Below are 19,960 nucleotides of genomic sequence, written 5' to 3'. Positions count from 1 at the left end.
TTTAACCTATTTCTCTACAAAGGAGCAAGTAAAGTATAAAGCTGTGAAATATATTTGCCTTCTGCTTCAGGCACATAACTCTTGCACTTAGTCATGCACAATCATAGCAGAAAGAAAATCATTTCCACATCTCTACTGTGCTGCTACTCTACATCCTTTGCTTACTCTTTTATAAACCCCCAGACCTGCTTATTTAGGGCTTTGCTCACATCTGCGTTGGATGTTGTCACAGATTTCATCATAGTTGATGGGAATAATTGCGCAGCATACAGCACTGATCTTCCCAACAAAATACTGGACATCACAGAGGAGCCAGACGGATATCATTATGAGTCAGTCGAGTCCATAATGCATCATTAGTGTCCATAACGTGACCGATGCCTCAATCCGTCATTTTTGGTTTTCTGTTCCCGATATATGATATATGAGAACAGTTTGTGGAAAGAATAGACTGAAAATGGTGGAAAATAATATCAAACCAAGCTCCCAGCAAAAGTACACCGCTTGTCCACTATGGAGGATGTATCCTACTAAGGAGATGTGTCCATCTGTATCTTTCTAAACACCTTGTTAAAGTGGTTGTTTGCCACTTAAATAAATGCATTTTATAGGCTGCTGAGAGGTGATTATGCCATTGTTTATTGTTTTAAAACTGTTCATATCTAGAGAAAAAAAATCAGTGCAGTATAACCCCTTTATGGACAATAATTTCTCACAATACAATTTCAGTACATTATCACCATATGCCAGTAAAACCCTCAACACACTGCAATCACATCAGAACTATGGGATGACCACATGTAGGCACTTATAGCATAAACATGTCCTGACCCACCTCTTTGTCCAAATCTGGATGCTTACCTTGGGAAATGTTGGACCTTGAATAAAGCTAAGGACGGACACATCTGTAAAAGTGAGCCCAATGGGCACTGACTATTTCTATACTGGGTCCAGATACACCAAAAGGCAGCTCTGCCTTTTAGGAAAAAGTAATGTAATGTTGACATGCTGGCCCTGTCTATGGTTCCTTGTTCTGTTATCTTCCTCTTTGGAAGTTTTCAATCAAATTACAAGTCTTTGAGTTTTAATAAAATAGAACATGTATAATTTTTAGAGATGGAAACAAACCTTAAAATGTGGCACAGGATATACATAATTTTTTAAATATTTCAGTGGTTTCAGTCACTTTTCAAAGATCAACATGATCTCATTCTCAAACATGACATTCTTGGATTCTGATTCTCAACAGGATGTTGCCCCTTTAGAGTGAATTGTACTCTATGTCATGAACTTAGGTGACCTCTTGTTTGGCTACTCGTTCAGCTAACAGCTCTTCTTCTTCCTTCTACCTTACACATATAAGCTTGGTGGGACGGGTTAAAACTGTCTGTCGTGTATCAGATACTGGCTGCATTATTTCATTCAGGTATTTTTGACTCTGAAACGCTGCAACATTTCAGAGAAAAACATACCTTAAAAGCCAAGGCGCACGGGAGATACCAAACTGCACGTGAGACCTGTCAGAAAGGTGAGAAGCATCTCTGCATCCATTCACCTTGAGTGAAAGGTGTCTCCCTGCATGCATGTATTGGGCGAGTTTTGTCAGTCACTGGCAGAATGAGAGGAGAAGATGCCGGGGACTAGTTTCCCATTCGGCTTGGCCTCTAGCGGGTTTTAAAAGTTTTTTGCTGAACTGCCACAGTGTTTCAGAGCCAAACATACCTTGATGACATCAAACAGCTACTGCCTCATATATGCTACCCATGGATCAGACAGCATGTATCAACTTTTAATATTTTGTTATGTAGAGTTTTGTTGCAAGGGACAGAGGTCCATCAGTGAACAAGTTTTTAAATCTGCTTTTAGATTTAATAATATTTTCTAACAGTGGAAAAAAATAGAAATGACTGTAACTCAGGAACATTGTAAAGACTAAAAAGAATTTAGGTCCATTTCATCCAACCTATTATCCTACAAATACGATCCGCAGGAAGTAAAAAAAAAACCTGTGTAATATAGTTGCTGTTTTTCTCTTGCCAATATGACAAACATTGGCCAATATCCTGAAAACTACAATATTTAGCAAGTGATATTTCTTTCATAATATAGATTGAGACCCCTTTTCCTGTTTTATGAGTCAACCATCACAACATGATGTGACAGAGAGGTCCATAGTCTCCCTGCTCTAACAGTAAAGAAGCTCCATCTATAATGATAGGGAGACTTTCTTTCCTCTACACAGAGTGTATGCCTCTTAGTCATAGTTACAGGATTAGGTTTATGAAGATCATTAGACAGATATCTGGACAGTTCATTAGCAAAATTGTGGATAATAGTTAAATAATTTCATACTTTTAAGGTTGAAAGAAGACTCAAGTCCATTCTCTTCAACCTATAACCTAACATGTTGATCCAACTGACAATGTTTTCTAACAAGGGCTTTTTCCAAATATTATAATTCAAGTCAGATAATCTTTCATGGTAGTACAGTCCACTTATTCCCTTAGTTATTCAATAAATATTAAATTAGACATTATCCTTACAGGATAACTTACTGAACTCTTGGTTTACGACTGCTGGAATCCCAAGATTGAAGTTGTTGAATCTGGGAACCAGCCTTATCTTAAATGCAGTGGAGGTGTGCATGTTGGACCTCCACTCCATTCAGTCTTATCAGACTGCGAGAGAATGCAGAGGGCTGACCCTATAGATAATTAATGGAGCAGATGATCAGCATGCCCACCTCTGCTCTATTCAAAATTGGGCTCTGCGGGACCCAATCAGACACCTGATCTTGGGGGTCCCAGCGGTAAAACCCCCAGTGATAAGTAAGTTAACCTCTGTGCATAGGGGATAATTTAATAACTTGAGAATAACTGTTTAATTACTTTGGTCATCCCCTATTGCCATAGGTTACATTCTGTCCTTATACACAATAGACCACACTATGTACATAATATTTCATCTGTTGTTTGATTATTAATTTTTAGAAAGACAAAATGATGTTCTTGTTAGGAACGTCTATGCCTCTTTTGATACATTGAGTTATTAGCCTTGGCAGCAGATATCTGGCACAGATTGCTCAAGGTAAGTTCACTATCCAACAGTTTCCCCTCCCTGCGTTGGTTTGCACACTTTTTTACAGTATCATTATAACCTATTTCTTATCGCAAGTATTTAACCTTGTTTAACCTTGCATTTATCCACATAAAAAATGAATTCACCTCTAGCTTTCTCAGATTGCTCTGTAATATTATATTATATTCTCTTCTGTGTTCTTCGCTTTACAGAGTTTTTATCATCAGTAAAAATTAAACTGAATTGACATATGTAGTTGAATAGCTACAAAGCTACTTGGGTTCATCAAATTTTACATTTATTAGACCAACAGGAAGGCAAAACAAAATTTCTTGGCCAACTTCTTTAGGGGTAAAAAAAAATTCTTCCTGAACCTGTACAAGAGTCAGATAGTTTCTCCTGTAACAATTATAACTTTCAATATGCTTTGCGCATTAGTTAAAAGGCAAACTGATTTTTGGACCACCAAAGTCTAATTCAATAGGCAAAGCAAAGAGATATTAGAGAAATCTTAATAATATATGTGTATTAGGCTTTCCAGCTTGAACTATCTTGCCTCTTAAGCTTTAGGACAGTCTACAACAAATATTGGGCATAATCCTTTACCAATTATTGTATGATGTTTGAAGAAAGAAGACAATGAAGAGTCCAAGCTTAACTTGCATCTTTTGTAGAGATGTAGAGTTTCATTTTTTCTCCCCTTATGGTCTTCATCGATGGATTTTTCTAAAACAACTGGAAGTATGAACAGAACATACAGATAGAGGCTGGATATCTATCTAATATGCCGCCAAGTCTATGAAGAGAAATATCTCCAACATGAGTAAACATGAAGTCTATGCAGATGTCCAGTAGACATCTCGGAGTAAAGGACAATTTGAAAACAAAAGCTCAACTTATATTACATTTTTCAGTAGCGTGAATGAAACAAGATGCCATAGACATGCATAATCCTTCTTGGTGGGGTTGATGTTTTCAAGACAATGTTTATAGGAAGCTTGTTTAAAAAATGAAGAATGTTCATAATCTGCTGGACAAAATTCATTCCAACTCTTTCTTCTCAGATACTTCACACTCATCCGTTTCACGGTGTCTGTCCGGAATCACATACTCGAATTCATGTAGTAGCACAAGAAAGAAGATATGTCATATGTCTTCAACTGAAGAATCTTCTTCTCCCATGTTTGAGATGGAAAGTAGAAGTCCTCTTCAAAGGTTTGAATGCAGCAGATCCAACTTGGTCCAGAGTGGTTCAGGTATGACTCGTCCTAGCAATACTGGCATTTTGACTGTGATTCTTATGTTATTACAGAAGGTATTGGTTTCCTCGTTGCCTTCTTATTTATTTCCTTTACCAGTATTCTTCATCATTTTAATGCAATCAGAAGATAAGGATTCTATTTTGAGTCTAACATCAAATACAGTCAAATATTATTTGTGGGACTTGAAAACGCTACTTGCTTTTATCCTATGAAGGAACCTTTCGTAAAATGTCTAAGAATGGATTGTCTGAAAAAAATGTGAAGTCAAATTACTAACAGTATCGGTAATATATTTTCTTTGAAGTATAGATTATACACTCTTTCTCTATACTCTACATGTTCTTTCCACTTTTTATACAAAAAGTTTCATTGAGCCACTTTCCCAGTAGATGTTTTATTTTTGAGGGCCTTGTTCTTATCCACTTCTCATGGACATCAGCAAGGTGAAGGCTAAGCCTGCTCAGGGGCTTTAGAAAATTACATCTATGAAATTCTTAAGCTATAGAGTAAAAAAAAAAGTGCTCTGCAAGCAGGTTTCTCTAGGGTACTTTCTAATTTAGTTTTATTTTCTGCTGAAATAAAAACACTGGAAAGGAATCTAGGAATTCTGAATATATTTAATTATCAGTCAAGAAATGAGTGTAGAGCCAAGCAATGGCTTTAAATAGAACTTCCAAGGCTTCAAGTGGGTTACATATCCCATTTATATGTTTCACTTCTACTTTAAAAAAAAGTCACAGAACATAATACAATGCCAGAAGCAAGTAGTCCAACATGGGCCAGGAGGAATGAGGACAATGAACTGCCAAGTCTCAAGCAAATAAGCAACGTAACCACCAATGACCAAGATGTCTATGCTAATCAGTGTAAGCTTGAGTGCTTCTGTAAATGGTATCAAACTACCAATTCTCAAAAAAGATTAAATTCCGAATGCAAAACCTTCCACTATTATGAGCCTGATACATTTCAATGAACTTGTCTTCTTTAATTTAGTTTACTGAGAATAATGTGAACAGACTCAAGACTTGGGATTATCAGTGGCAGGGTTGGAGTGGTCCACCAGGGTATCAGAGTGCCTCTGCTGGGCCAGTCTCTGACATAATTGTAAAAGTTGAGAAACCAACAGGACATAATCCATTTTTGGGGTTCTTTTTCCAGTGAACTAATTCACCTATAGCCTATTAGAGTTCATTGATTTATAAAACATTACGAAGGAAATAACAGAAACAGGAGCAAAATTGTAATATCTTTTATAACAAAATTCTTGTCATGATTACAATGACTTTATGTGTATGACATTAAACAATAATTCATGATGCTCTTGTAAAGGAAGAACACACTGGTGGTATGTTTGTTTGCCTTAGTAGAAGATTGTTTCTTGTGGATTTACATAATACAGTATGTGAATTTAAAGGTAGAACCCCATGATTGCTTGAGGTTTGGTAGATTACACTTGCAAAATTACAATCTTTGAGTTTTATCTAGAAATGAAAACTGCACAAAACTTGTCAGACTCCGTTCTCTTTCTTTGTGCTGCTTATTTGGTGAATATGTTGAGAAGGCTCCCTGTGAAAATAGTAAATGTATATATAGCTGGCATGGGGCAAGAGTGTGCTTTTTTGGCATATCCTACTGTGACAGAAGCTGCACTGTTGATTTAGAATCATCCTGCAACTATAGGGGTTAAAATGGTTATAGCAGAGAGGGAGTGGTTAGCTCAGCCCAAGGGAATATCGGGAAAGTTATTATTGTGTCTTGGACATCCAAAAGTAAGGAGTGTGCTAGAGATTCTCCTGTCAGACTGAAATCAGACAAGCTGTATAGACCAGTTCTTCCTGGAGAGCGATTGTTATAATCATAGAAACAATCAGGATAGCCAGGAGCATCTTTATTACTTCAAGGTAGAAGTTAGAGAGCTATAGCACTGGACTCATTCCCCTCCTCCCCACCGCACTGCATGAATAAGGTACAGTTCTGGTTGGGTTAAGACACTGTGTGTGTAAAGAAGTTATCTGTATGAGATTTTCATATACGCTACAGTTCTAAAGTTTAGGGTCACCCAGACAATTTTGTGTTTTCCATGAAAACTCATACTTTGCCAAATGAATTGAAAATCTAGTCCAGACATTGGCAAGGTTCGAAAAAAATATTTTTATTTGAAATAATAATTTTCTCCTTCAAACTTTGCTTTCGTCAAAGAATGTTCCCTTTGCAGCAATTACAGCATTGCAGACCTTTGGTATTCTAGCACTTAATTTGCTGAGGTAATCTGCAGAAATTTCACCCCATGCTTCCAGAAGCCCCTCCCACAAGTTGGTTTGGCTTGATGGGCACTTTTTGCGTACCATACGGTCAAGCTGCTCCCACAACAGCTCAATGGGGTTGAGATCTGGTGACTGCACTGACCACTCCATTACAGATAGAATACCAGCAGCCTGCTTCTTCCCTAAATAGTTCTTACATAATTTAGAGGTGTTCTTTGGGTCATTGTCCTGTTGTAGGATGCAATTGGCTCCAAATAAGCGCTGTCCACAGGGTATGGCATGGCGTTGCAAAATGGAGTGATAGCCATCCTTATTCAATATCCCTTTTATCTTGTACAAATCTCCCACTTTAACAGCACCAAAGCAACCCCAGACCATCACATTACCTCCACCATGCTTGACAGATGGCGTCAGGTACTCTTCCAGCATCTTTTCAGTTGTTCTGCGTCTCACAAATGTTCTTCTGTGTGATCCAAACACCTCAAACTTGGATTCATCTGTCCATAACACTTTTTTCCACTCTTCCTCTGTCCAATGTCTGTGTTCTTTTGCTCATATTAATCTTTTCCTTTTATTAGCCTGTCTCAGATATGGCTTTTTCTTTGCCACTCTGCCCTGAAGGCCAGCATCCCGGAGTTACCTCTTCACTAGAGTTGAGCGACTTTTACTTTTTTCGGATCGAGTCGGGTTTCGCGAAACCCGACTTTGTCAAAAGTCGGGTCGGGTGAAATTGGCCGATTATTGCGAAAAGTCGGGGGCCGACTGAAACCCGAAACCCAATGCAAGTCAATGGGGAATCAAAGTCGGCAGTGAGTGGAGGACAGGAAAACACCTACAGTGCCCATTTTAATGCCAAAAACATCAATTCTTATTACTTAAGCTTGTCAATCTTAATTTACTTTATAATAATAGTTAGGCATTGAAAACTGGGGGTCATTTGGCTAAAGTTGTGGGGGGGTAGGGCTGGCTCAAGATTTTCGTGGACCCAGGAAACGCGGAATACGTCACGGTGGTGGAGCAGGGAGACGTAAGTATTTTAACTTTGCAAGTGCTCTGATCCTGAGCAAGCAGGGGGGGCCCACTCGTTGGCACTGGCACAGGGCCCCTCATAGTACGGTGGTGTGTTTGACGGTGGGTGGCGCCTCCCACCGGCAGAAACACTTTTGCGTACTATGAGGGGCCCTGTGCCAGTGACGTTGCCAACGAGTATACCCCCCCACCTGATGAAGGAACCTGCACTTTCATCTGCACCTTCCTCTTTGTCTCCGTGTAAGGTGGTATAGTGTGTGGGAAGGGGAACCTGACTTTCAGCAGGGTCAGATTCTGGCTGTGTAGAGTGCAAGGGGAATGTAGTGGTCAGGGTCAATGTACCAGCAGACTCATCTAGCAGTGGCTGGGCAATGGGCAAGGTGAGGAGGAAACACAGTTAGTAGGCCCAAATAATAAAGTGGGCTAAATGCAGTTCAAATGTGGTAACAGGACTAAACAGGCGGCATTGCTTTGTTCAGTGGAGGAAAACTGTAATGAGTGGCAGACACAGTTAGTAGGCCCAAATAATAAAGTGGGCTAAATGCAGTTCAAATGTGGTAACAGGACTAAACAGGCGGCATTGCTTTGTTCAGCGGAGGAAAACTGAAATGAGTGGTAGACACAGTTAGTAGGCCCAAATAAGAAAGTGGGCTAAATATCTGCCAAAAAATTGTTCATAAATAAACAGGTGGCATAGCTAGGTACAGGGGTGGGCTCCTCTGCTGAGTAGCAGACAGTGGTAGTAGGCGCAAAGTATTAACTGGTCTAAATGGAGGCCAGGGCCCCTGTATATTTTAACTATCATCTATCATTTCAACAAATTTGTATTGGCAGTGCCATTGAAGGATTTAACAGCACAGACTACACAGTGGTGGAGCAGGGAGAGGTAAGTATTGCAAGTGGTAGAGCACTGTTCGAGCTGGGGGGGAACACTCTCTCATGGGCTGCGGTATTGGCACAGGGCCCCTCATATTACGACGGTGTGTCTGACGTTGGTTGTGCACCACCACCGTCAGAGACACTTCATTGTACTATGAGGGACCCTGTGCCAGTGCCGTCGCCCAAGAGTGGGCCCACCCACCAGTCCAGGCAAACGGTACTTGCACCAGGTGGTGACCACGGCCCTGTGGGGGGAGTCAGCCCATTTAGGGAGATATAAAAATGGCCTATGGTGGACATTCAGCAGCTGCAAATGGAGGAATTGGAGAAGTCAGTAAGAGGAGGCCAAAAGCAAGACATTTTTCAGGCAAGCTATGTGTCAGCAGGGGAAGGTGGGGCAAAATAATTTGAAATCCATGATTGGTTCATTTTAATGAAGGTTAGATCATCAACATTTTGGGTAGCCAGACATGTCCTTTTTTCGGTCAGTATTAAACCAGCAGCATTGAAGACTCTTTCTGATAGCACACTAGCAGCAGGGCAAGCTTGCTCCTGTAATGCATATTCTGCCAATTCAGGCCAGGTGTCTATTTTAGATGCCCAGTAATCAAAGGGGAATGACCTGTGAGGGAGAACATCGATAAGGAAGGAAAAGTAGTTCGTAACCATACTGGACAAATGCTGTCTCCTGTCACTTTGAATCGATGCAGCAGTACCTGTCGTGTCAGCGGTCATTGCAAAATCACTCCACAACCAGGTCATAAAACCCCTCTGTCCAACGCCACTTCGGATTTGTGCACCTCTAACACCTCTGCCATGTTGCCCCCTACGGCTCATGTTAGAACCATCACCGCCGCTGTGTGCTGGGAATGCCTGAACCAAACGGTCTACAAGAGTTGCTTGTTTGGTAGCCAATATTTGCTCAAGGTTCTCATGTGGCATTATATTTTGTAATTTTCCTTTATATCATGGATCCAGGAGGCAGGCCAACCAGTAATCGTCATCGGTCATCATTTTGATAATGCGGGGGTCCCTTTTTAGGATACGCAAGGCATACTCAGCCATGTGGGCCAATGTTCCGTTTCAGGTGTCAATTCACTGCTTGTGCTGGGTTGAGGAGCACTTTCTTGCAAATCAACATCACTTGTGTCCTGCAAAAACCCTGTACCTGATGGTTCTGCATACGGCTGGAGTGTACAGGCATCCGGCGGATGTGCGAGCAAAGTCTTCACACCTTCAGGAGCAGGACTAGTAACTCCGGATAATTTTTTTTTTTTAAATCATGTATTTTTTATTAAAGCATATGACACGCCATTAACACAGTCCGATACAATTTCCAGACAAATACCGTACATTAGATACATGACCTGATAATATATTTTCATTTTACTAAACACCCTTACCACCTAACCAACTCCCCTCTCCCTCCCCCCAATCTCTTCACCATTATTCAATACAACTATCTGACAGCATCACCTCTTAAGAAAAGATAACAAGCTTTACAAAAACACGCCTGTACATGTAGGAGTCCCCCCAGAATCAACTACACAACACCCATTCTACTTTGCAGTAACTCAGCAGAAGCCACACCTGGGTAATCCATCCATCCACCCCACATATTTTCAAATTTTGTATTCTGACCTCTCTTACTGTATATATTTATTTCCATAAGGACAATAAAATTTATCTTGTTGATAAATTCCTTTTTCCCTGGCGGTTTTTCATCCAACCAATGCATTGCGATAAGCTTTCTCGCAGCATACAACAATCTTGCGATAGTCAGCCTTCCACATTCATCCGTAGCAATATTATCCATACAGCCCAAAAGGCAAGTCAGCGGGTTACGCACCACATCTACTCCTGTCACCTCCTGGATTAAGTTAACCCCTTAACGACCGCCGATACGCCTTTTAACGGCGGCCGCTAAGGGTACTTAAACCACAGCGCCGTTAATTAACGGCGCTGTGGAAAAAGTGAATAGCGCCCCCCAGAGTCAGATTTTCTCTGGGGTCTCGGTTGCCGAGGGTAGCCGAGACCCCAGAGAACATGATTCGGGGGGTTTTTACCGACCCCCGAGTTGCGATCGCCGGTAATTAACCATTTACCGGCGGTCGCAAAAAACAAAAACAAAACGCGATTTGCCATTTAATTTCTCTGTCCTGTTTCTCTAGCCCCCCAATACTCACCTATCTCCCCCGGTGCTCCTCGTGGCTCCCGATGGGCGCCGCCATCTTCTTTCCGGGAAAAAATGGCGGGCGCATGCGCAGTGCGCCGCCGCCTGGCACCCGGAAGATCTTTGGAGTCTCGGCTGCCGGGGGTAGCCGAGACCCCAAAGAACATGATCAGGGTCGGTTTTTACCGACCCCTGTTTTGCGATCGCCGGTAATTAACTGTTTACCGGCGACCGCAAAAAAAAAAAAAGCGATCTGTAATTCTCTGTCCTCTGATGTGATCGCACATCAGAGGACAGAGAAATAGGGGGATTCGGGGACCCTATCATACTCACCCGGTGTCCCCGGGTCCTCCTGCGTCTCCTCTTGCTGGCCGGCTTCTTCCTCTGCAAAGAAAATGGCGGGCGCATGCGCAGTGCGCCCGCCATCTGCTGCCATCTGCCGGCCAGCAGGAGAGATGAGTTGGGGCTAAAATTAGGGTTAGGGTTAGGGTTAGGGCTAGGGTTAGGGCTAGGGTTAGGGTTAGGGTTAGGGTTAGGGTTAGGGTTAGGGCTAGGGTTAAGGCTAGGGTTAGGGTTAGGGTTAGGGTTAGGGTTAGGGCTAGGTTTGGGGCTAAATTTAGGGTTAGGGTTAGGCTACTTTCACACTAGCGTTTTTTGGCTTCCGTCGCAATGCATCGTTGGAGAAAAAACGCATCCTGCAAAAGTGCTTGCAGGATGCGTTTTTTTCTCCATTGACTTGCATTAGCGACACATTGCGACTGATTGCCACACGTCGCATCCGTCGTGCGACGGATGCGTCGTGCTTTGGCGGACCGTCGGCACAAAAAAACGCTACATGTAACTTTTTTTGTGCGACGTGTCCGCCATTTCCGACCGCGCATGCGCGGCCGGAACTCCGCCCCCGCCTCCCCGCACCTCACAATGGGGCAGCGGATGCGTTGAAAAAACAGCATCCTCTGCACCCGTTGTGCGGCGCTTACAACGCTAGCGTCGGTACGTCGGCCCGACACACTGCGATGGGCCGAGTACGACGCTAGTGTGAAAGTAGCCTTAGGCTTCTTTCACACTTGTGTCGGTACGGGGCGGTCGCAATGCGTCAGCCCGACGTACCGACGCACGTTGTGAAAATTGTGCACAACGTGGGCAGTGGATGCAGTTTTTCAATGCATCCACTGCCCAGTCTATGTCTTGGGGAGGAGGGGGCAGAGTTACGGCCACGCATGCGCGGAAATGGCGGACGCGACGTACAAAAAAAAGGTTACATTGAACTTTTTTTGTGACGACGGTCCGCCAAAACACAACGGATCCAGTGCACGATGGACGCGACGTGTGGCCATCCGTCGGTAATACAAGTCTATGGGCAAAAAAGGCATCCTGTGGGCACATTTGCAGGATCCGTTTTTTGTCCAAAACGACGGATTGTGACGGATGCCACACGACGCAAGTGTAAAAGTAGCCTTAGGGTTAGGGTTGGGGCTAAAGTTAGGGTTAGGGTTAAATTTAGGGTTAGGATTGGGGCTAAAGTTAGGGTTAGGGCTAGGGTTGGGGCTAAAATTAGGGTTAGGGTTGGGGCTAAAGTTAGGGATAGAGTTGGGATTAGGGTTAGGGTTTGGATTAGGGTTGGTATTAGGGTTACGGTTGGGATTAGGGTTACGTTTGGGATTAGGGTTGGGATTAGGGTTAGGGTTGGGATTAGGGTTAAGGTTAGGGTTAGGGGTGTATTGGGATTAGGGTTAGGTTTGAGGTTAGGGTTGAGATTAGGGTTAGGGGTGTGTTGGATTTAGGGTTTTGATTAGGGTTATGGTTAGAGTTGAGATTAGGGCTGTTTTGGGGTTAGGGTTGTGATTATCGTTAGGGTTGTGATTAGGATTATGGATCGGGTTGAGATTAGGGTTAGGGGTGTGTTGGAGTTAGGGTTGGAGTTAGAATTGGGGGGTTTCCACTGTTTAGGTACATCAGGGGGTCTCCAAACACGACAGACAATTTTGCGCTAAAAAAGTCAAATGGTGCTCCCTCCCTTCTGAGCTCTGCCGTGCGCCCAAACAGTGGTTTACCCCCACATATGGGGCATCAGCGTACTCGGGATAAATTGGACAACAACTTTTGGGGTCCAATTTCTCCTGCTACCCTTGTGAAAATAAAAACTTGGGGGCTAAAAATCTTTTTTGTGGGAAAAAAAATATTTTTTTATTTTCACTACTCTGCATTATAAACTTCTGTGAAGCACTTGAGCATTCAAAGTTCTCACCACATATCTAGATAAGTTCCTTAGGGGGTCTAGTTTCCAAAATTTGGTCACTTGTGGGGGGTTTCTACTGTTTAGGTACATCAGGGTCTCTACAAACGCAACATAACACCCACAGACAATTCTATCAAAGTCTGAATTCCAAAATGGCGCTCCTTCTCTTCCAATCTCTGCCGTGTGCCCAAACAGTGGTTTACCCCCACATATGGGGTACCAGCATACTCAGGACAAATTGGAGAACAAATATTGGTGTCCAATTTCTCTTGTTACCCTTGTGAAAATAAAAACTTGGGGGCTAAAAAATCTTTTTTGTGGAAAAAAAATATTTTCTATTTTCACTACTCTGCATTATAAACTTCTGTGAAGCACTTGGGCATTCAAAGTTCTCACCACATATCTAGATAAGTTCCTTGGGGGGTCTAGTTTCCAAAATGGGGTCACTTGTGGGGGGTTTCTACTGTTTAGGTACATCAGTGGCTCTGCAAACGCAACATAACGCCCGCAGACCATTCTATCAAAGCCTGCATTCCAAAATGGTTCTCCTTCCCTTCCGAGCTCTGCCGTGCGCCCAAACAGTGGTTTACCCCCACATATTGGGTACCAGCATACTCAGGACAAATTGGACAACAACTTTTGGGGTCCAATTTCTCTTGTTACCCTTGTGAAAATAAAAATTTGGGGGCTAAAAAATCTTTTTTGTGTAAAAAAAAAATATTTTCTATTTTCACTACTCTGCATTATAAACTTCTGTGAAGCACTTGGGCATTCAAAGTTCTCACCACATATCTAGATAAGTTCCTTTGGGGGTCTAGTTTCCAAAATGGGGTCACTTGTGGGGGGTTTCTACTGTTTAGGTACATCAGTGGCTCTGCAAACGCAACATAACGCCCGCAGACCATTCTATCAAAGCCTGCATTCCAAAATGGCGCTCCTTCCCTTCCGAGCTCTGCCGTGCGCCCAAACAGTGGTTTACCCCCACATATTGGGTACCAGCATACTCAGGACAAATTGGGAAACAACTTTTGGGGTCCAATTTCTCTTGTTACCCTTGTGAAAATAAAAACTTGGGGGCTAAAAATCTTTTTTGTTAAAAAAAAAATATTTTTTATTTTCACGACTCTGCATTATAAACTTCTGTGATGCACTTGGGCATTCAAAGTTCTCACTACACATCTAGATAAGTTCCATGGGGGGTCTAGTTTCCAAAATGGGGTCACTTTTGGGGGGTTTCTACTGTTTAGGCACATCAGGGGCTCTCCAAACGCGACATGGCGTCCGATCTCAATTACAGTCAATTTTGCAATGAAAAGTCAAATGGCGCTCCTTTGCTTCCGAGCTCAGCCATGCGCCCAAACAGTGGTTTACCCCCACATATGGGGTGTCGGCGTACTCAGGACAAATTGTACAACAACTTCTGGGGTCCATTTTCTCCTGTTACCCTTGGTAAAATAAAAATTTGGAGGCAAAAAGATCATTTTTGTAGAAAAAATGCGATTTTTTTATTTTCACGGCTCTACGTTATAAACTTCTGTGAAGCACCTGGGGGTTTAAAGTGCTCACCACACATCTAGATAAGTTCCTTAAGGGGTCTAGTTTCCAATATGGTGTCATTTTTGGGGGGTTTCCACTGTTTAGGCACATCAGGGGCTCTCCAAACGCGACATGGCGTCCGATCTCAATTCCAGCCAATTCTACATTGAAAAAGTAAAACGACACTCCTTCTCTTCCAAGCTCTGCGGTGCGCCCAAACAGTGGTTTACCCCCACATATGGGGTATCGACGTACTCAGGAGAAATTGCACAACAACTTTTGTGGTCTAATTTCTCCTGTTACCCTTGTGAAAATAAAAATTTGGGGGCAAAAAGATCATTTTTGTAGAAAAAATTTGATTTTTTATTTTCACGGCTCTACGTTATAAACTTCTGTGAAGCACCTGGGGGTTTAAAGTGCTCACCACACATCTAGATAAGTTCCTTAAGGGGTCTAGTTTCCAATATGGTGTCATTTGTGGGGGGTTTCCACTGTTTAGGCACATCAGGGGCTCTCCAAACGCGACATGGCGTCCGATCTCAATTCCAGCCAATTCTGCATTGAAACAGTCAAACGGCACTCCTTCACTTCCAAGCTCTGCGGTGCGCCCAAACAGTGGTTTACCTCCACATATGGGGTATCGGCGTACTCAGGAGAAATTGCACAACAAAATTTGTGGTTAAATTTCTGTTTTTACACTTGTGAAAATTAAAAAAAATGGTTCTGAATTAAAATGTTTGCAAAAAAAAGTTAAATGTTCATTTTTTTCTTCCACATTGTTTCAGTTCCTGTGAAGTACGTAAAGGGTTAATAAACTTCTTGAATGTGGTTTTGAGCAGCTTGAGGGGTGCAGTTTTTAGAATGGTGTCACACTTGGTTATTTTCTATCATATAGACCCCTCAAAATGACTTCAAAGGTGATGTGGTCCCTAAAAAAAACATGGTGTTGTAAAAATGAGAAATTGCTGGTCAACTTTTAACCCTTATAACTCCCTAACAAAAAAAAAATTTGTTTCCAAAATTGTGCTGATGTAAAGTGGACATGTGGGAAATGTTTTTTATTAACTATTTTTCATGACATATCTCTCTGATTTAAGGGCATAAAAATACAAATTTTGAAAATTGCAAAATTTTAAAAATTTTCGCCATATTTCCGTTTTTTTCATAAATAATCGCAAGTAATATCGAAGAAATGTTACCACTAACTTGAAGTACAATATGTCACGAAAAAACAATCTCAGAATCAGCGGGATCCGATAAAGCGTTCCAGAGTTATAACCTCATAAAGTGACAGTGGTCAGAATTGTAAAAATTGGCTCGGTCATTAAGTACCAAATTGGCTCTGTCACTAAGGGGTTAAGCACCTTCCCCCAAAAGGGTTGGAGGCGAGCACACGACCACATCATATGTAGCAGATCAGCGCCTTCCTCACCACACCTGGGACATTCTGAGTCACCTCTCAGTCCTGCCTTCCTCATCCATGCCGGGGTCCTGTACACCCTATACACCAGGTATAACTGTGACACCCTCTTAGCCTCACTCAGGGAAGCCCTGGGGATATATTGAAGTATGGACTCCCACTGGGACTCCGACAAGGGGCCCACATCCGCCACCCATTTCTCCTTAATCCTTAACGGAAGAGCTCTGTTCTGGCTCTCCCCAACCTACCATGTGCTGGCATTGAGATGCTATATAGTAAATCCATGGATTGGGGACCGTCAGACCACCCTCATCCTTTGCCCTTTGCAGATGTTCCAATTTGATGCGCGCCCGTCCACCCCTCCAAATTAAATCCCTAAATAGAGTATTAATCCTATAAAATTTATTCTGAGGCAGCCACACTGGAGCATTATGCAATATGTAGAGGAGCTGAGGCATAAGTATCATTTTGATCAAATTGGCTCTGCCTGCGACCGACAGAAATAGCTTCTTCCAGGCCCCAATCTTCTACTGGAACCTCCCAAGCAAAGGAGTCAGGTTGAGCCGCACATAGTCCTCTATTTTCTCCGAAACCACAATGCCCAGATACTTAAACTCATGTACTACTCTTAAGGGACCCCCAGGGTCAAGAGTCAGAGGAGCCACCGCGTCCATGGGCAACAACACAGACTTCTCCCAATTAATAGATAATCTGGAAAGAGCCCCAAATTTAGAAATACTGTTCATAGCGGCCCCCAGAGACTCCTGTGCATCTTCCAAGAACAATAACACATCGTCAGCGTACAGGGCTATTTTTTCTTCATAGTTTCCATACCGAAACCCCTTTATGTCCCTGTCCCTCCATATTGCCGCCGCCAAGGGCTCAACAGAAATTGCAAACAGCAGAGGAGACAAGGGGCACCCTGCCGCGTTCCCCTATATAAAGGGAAATCCCCTGACAAGACTCCATTCACCCGTATCCTGGCTCTTGGAGACATCAGCTGCACCCAACGTATGAACCTCTCACCAAAACCCATAGCCTTCATGACCGCCCACAATTACCGCCACTCCACACTATCAAACGCCTTAGCGGCGTCTAAAGACACCACAACCCTCCGACCCATATTATCCGCCTTTACCTGCATATTGAGAAACAGTCGTCGAAGATTACATGCTGTAGAACTATTGGGCATAAATCCGGACTGGTCCCGGTGTATTAGTGTTGTTATCAACTTGTTAAGACGGTTAGCCAACATCTTGGCCAAGATTTTGATATCTATCGTTAATAACGAGATTGGGCGATACGAAGCTGGATCCCTCGGATCCTTACCCTGTTTTGGCAGTACAACAATTATTGCCTCCCGCATGGACCTCGGCAGCTCCCCCTCCACCAGACCAGCAGCATACACCTCCAATAAGGCAGGAAGCAGTATCTCTTTATATTTTTTATACACCTCCCCCGGGATCCCATCTACCCCCGGGGCTTTATCATTGGGCATAGAGACCAATGCGGCATCAAGCGCCTCCAAATTAAACGGCTCCTCGAGAAGTCGCCGATCGGCCACTGAGAGTCTGGGAAGCTGTACCCCTGTCAAGAAACCATCCACCTCCTCCATCGTTGGCTGTACCCGTGATTTATAAAGATCCGAGTAATACTCCATCATCACCTCCAAAATTGCTTTGCAACCAGTGTGCTCCCTCCCATCCCTTCCCTTCAAAGCGACTATATGTGTGGAATCTCTCTGCGCCGTCACTATTCTGGAAAGGAGATGGCCCGCCCTGTCCCCCTCTTCAAAGTATTTGGCAGTTTGAAACATTCTTCTACGTTCCGCTGTTTTCATTGCCATCTGACATATTCTATTCTGCGCCACCTTTAACCTTCCCTGTGCCTCTGGGGATTGATCGTTAATTAATGCCTCCTCAGCCTCCTCCAACTCTTTTATCAACATCTGATCCTTCCTGCCTGTTTCTGCCTTGATTCGGGATATCCCCTTAATACAGAGCCCTCTGAAAGAGGCCTTCATGGCCTCCCATACCGTCAATACCGAAGCCGACCCAGCATTAATTTTAAAATATTCCTTAATTTCCCCCCTATGTGTCCATCTAAATCAATAAGGTGTAGCCAGAACGGATTCAGCCTCCACATGCACCCCCTAGCAGGCAAGGATCCCACACCCTCAAGTATCACACTCATGGGGGAATGATCAAATATTGTTCTAGCCATATACGTTACCTCCCCTACAAGGCCCAACATCTGTGAATTGCCCAAGGCCAGATCTATTCTTGTCAAAGAAGTGAAAGAGGACGAAAAACAGGAATACTTATACACCCCAGAATGAGAAATCCTCCATAAATCATGCCATGCAGAGCAGTTTCCCTCAGGACGGCACCAAATGGTGTGCAATTACCACCCGACTTCAACGGCTCTCGTCTACCCCTATCCCAGTGTGCGTCCGGAATGTTGTTAAAGTCCCCTATTATCAAAAACAGTATCCCTGGTGTCTCCTCCAATATTCCCAGAACTCTGTGGATAACCTTTCCACAATATGGTGGTGGAATATAAATTGAAACCAGCCACATCAGACATCCGTACAATTTACAAAGCAAACATACGAATCTACCCGACTGATCTATAACCACTTTGTGATACACAAAAGCTACCCCGGCACAGATGAGGATGCCGACGCCCCTGGAATATGCTGAAAATGTGGCATGGTACCCCACCTAAACCCATCTCTTAGCCAGAAAATGCGTTCTCTCCTTCACCATATGAGTCTCCTGCAGACAGATCACTGACGGCTTGGCATCATTCAAAAATTTAAGCACAGCTTGCCGCTTCACACCAGACGCCAAACCCCTGACATTCCATCTCACAATTCTCATTCTTCCCGCCATTTTCCCTCCTCAGTACATATTATCCCACATTCTTTCATCCATTTGCGGCCAAAGCCACAACCACAGTAACCATGGTGATGCACATTATACAAATATTTCCCCAACCCCACCCCCCTCCCCCTACACAACAGAGAAACATCCCCAACAAATCCCCATCCCATCCTTCCATCCCCTCCTAACACAGAGGGGAGCGCGCACTTTATCCGGAACAGTCTGTTAACCCCGTCCAACAGTCCCGCCGCTTGTCCCAAACTATTGGGACTCTCACATGACTTGTTGATTGCAGCCTATTTAAATTTCAACTCGAGATCCAACAAGGGCCCATCCCCACCTCAAAAAAAAAGAGGCAGTAAAAGAGAAACAAGAATAAGAAAGAACCGTTCTATCATCCCACTGAGTCCTTTAATTTCGCTTGACGCAAATGTTGCTCGTTGCTGTCCAGCCATCCGAGTGCCTCTTTATCCTCCGTGAAGAAGTGCACTTTCCCTTCAGCGACCACTCTTAGTTTGGCCGGGTACAGCATCGAGTAAGTGATGCCGATCTCCCTCAGCCTCTTCTTGATATGGACAAATTTGGCTCTCTGCTTCTGCACCTCTATGGAGAAGTCTGGAAATATGGAAATCCTGGAGCCATTTATCTGCAAATCCGGGTTCTCTCTGGCATGTCTGAGAATGGCGTCTCTGTCACGGTAGTGCAAGACCTTGACTAGCACTTGTCTAGGAGGACGCCCAGGGGGGAGGGGATACATAGGGACGCGGTGTGCTCTTTCAATAGCATACATCCGAGATAACTTGTCGGCTCCAATATGGTTTAATAGCCATTTTTCAAAGAACTCTGTTGGCGCTGTGCCTTCCGTCTTTTCAGGCACCTCAATCAGCCGCACATTATTGCGCCTGGATCTATTTTCAAGGTCCCCCTTTGAGAAAGCGATCACGCGAAACGCGCGTCAGGGGTTGTGGGAAGGCTACACAGGAGTCCGGACCGATTATGGGTGAGTTCATGTTGCCTCTTTGATATGTGTGAACATAGGATATATCGGCTCATATGATAATATGGGGCTCTGGCCTCTAAGGGATGATTCCTCATTGTAGGACTATTGGTAGTTCAGGGACCTCTGATACTCACCCAGGTCATACTACGGATGTGTGCCCTACCTTCAGTGCACCGGTTGGCTTTTCCTCCTCTC

General features: G+C 43.4%; 1 protein-coding gene across 6 annotated transcripts in view; it reads left to right on the top strand.

Moving 5' to 3' along the window:
• The window catches only part of SLC35F4 (solute carrier family 35 member F4), a 467,648-nt gene that overhangs the window by 295,875 nt on the left and 151,813 nt on the right, over positions 1-19,960 (top strand). For 3 of the 6 annotated variants that reach the window (XM_077264823.1, XM_077264833.1, XM_077264841.1), the window contains one exon: positions 4,143-4,334. The exons of the other annotated variants lie outside the window; for them this stretch is intronic. In XM_077264823.1, the coding sequence (XP_077120938.1) occupies positions 4,143-4,334 (192 nt within the window). The remainder of the gene's footprint in view (positions 1-4,142; positions 4,335-19,960) is intronic. 6 annotated transcript variants of the gene reach the window in all.

This window comes from Ranitomeya variabilis, chromosome 1 (genome assembly GCF_051348905.1).
Source record: "Ranitomeya variabilis isolate aRanVar5 chromosome 1, aRanVar5.hap1, whole genome shotgun sequence".
Lineage (NCBI taxonomy): Eukaryota > Metazoa > Chordata > Amphibia > Anura > Dendrobatidae > Ranitomeya > Ranitomeya variabilis.
Note: the sequence above shows the minus strand (reverse complement) of the source record. Positions and strands in the feature narration are given on the sequence as shown.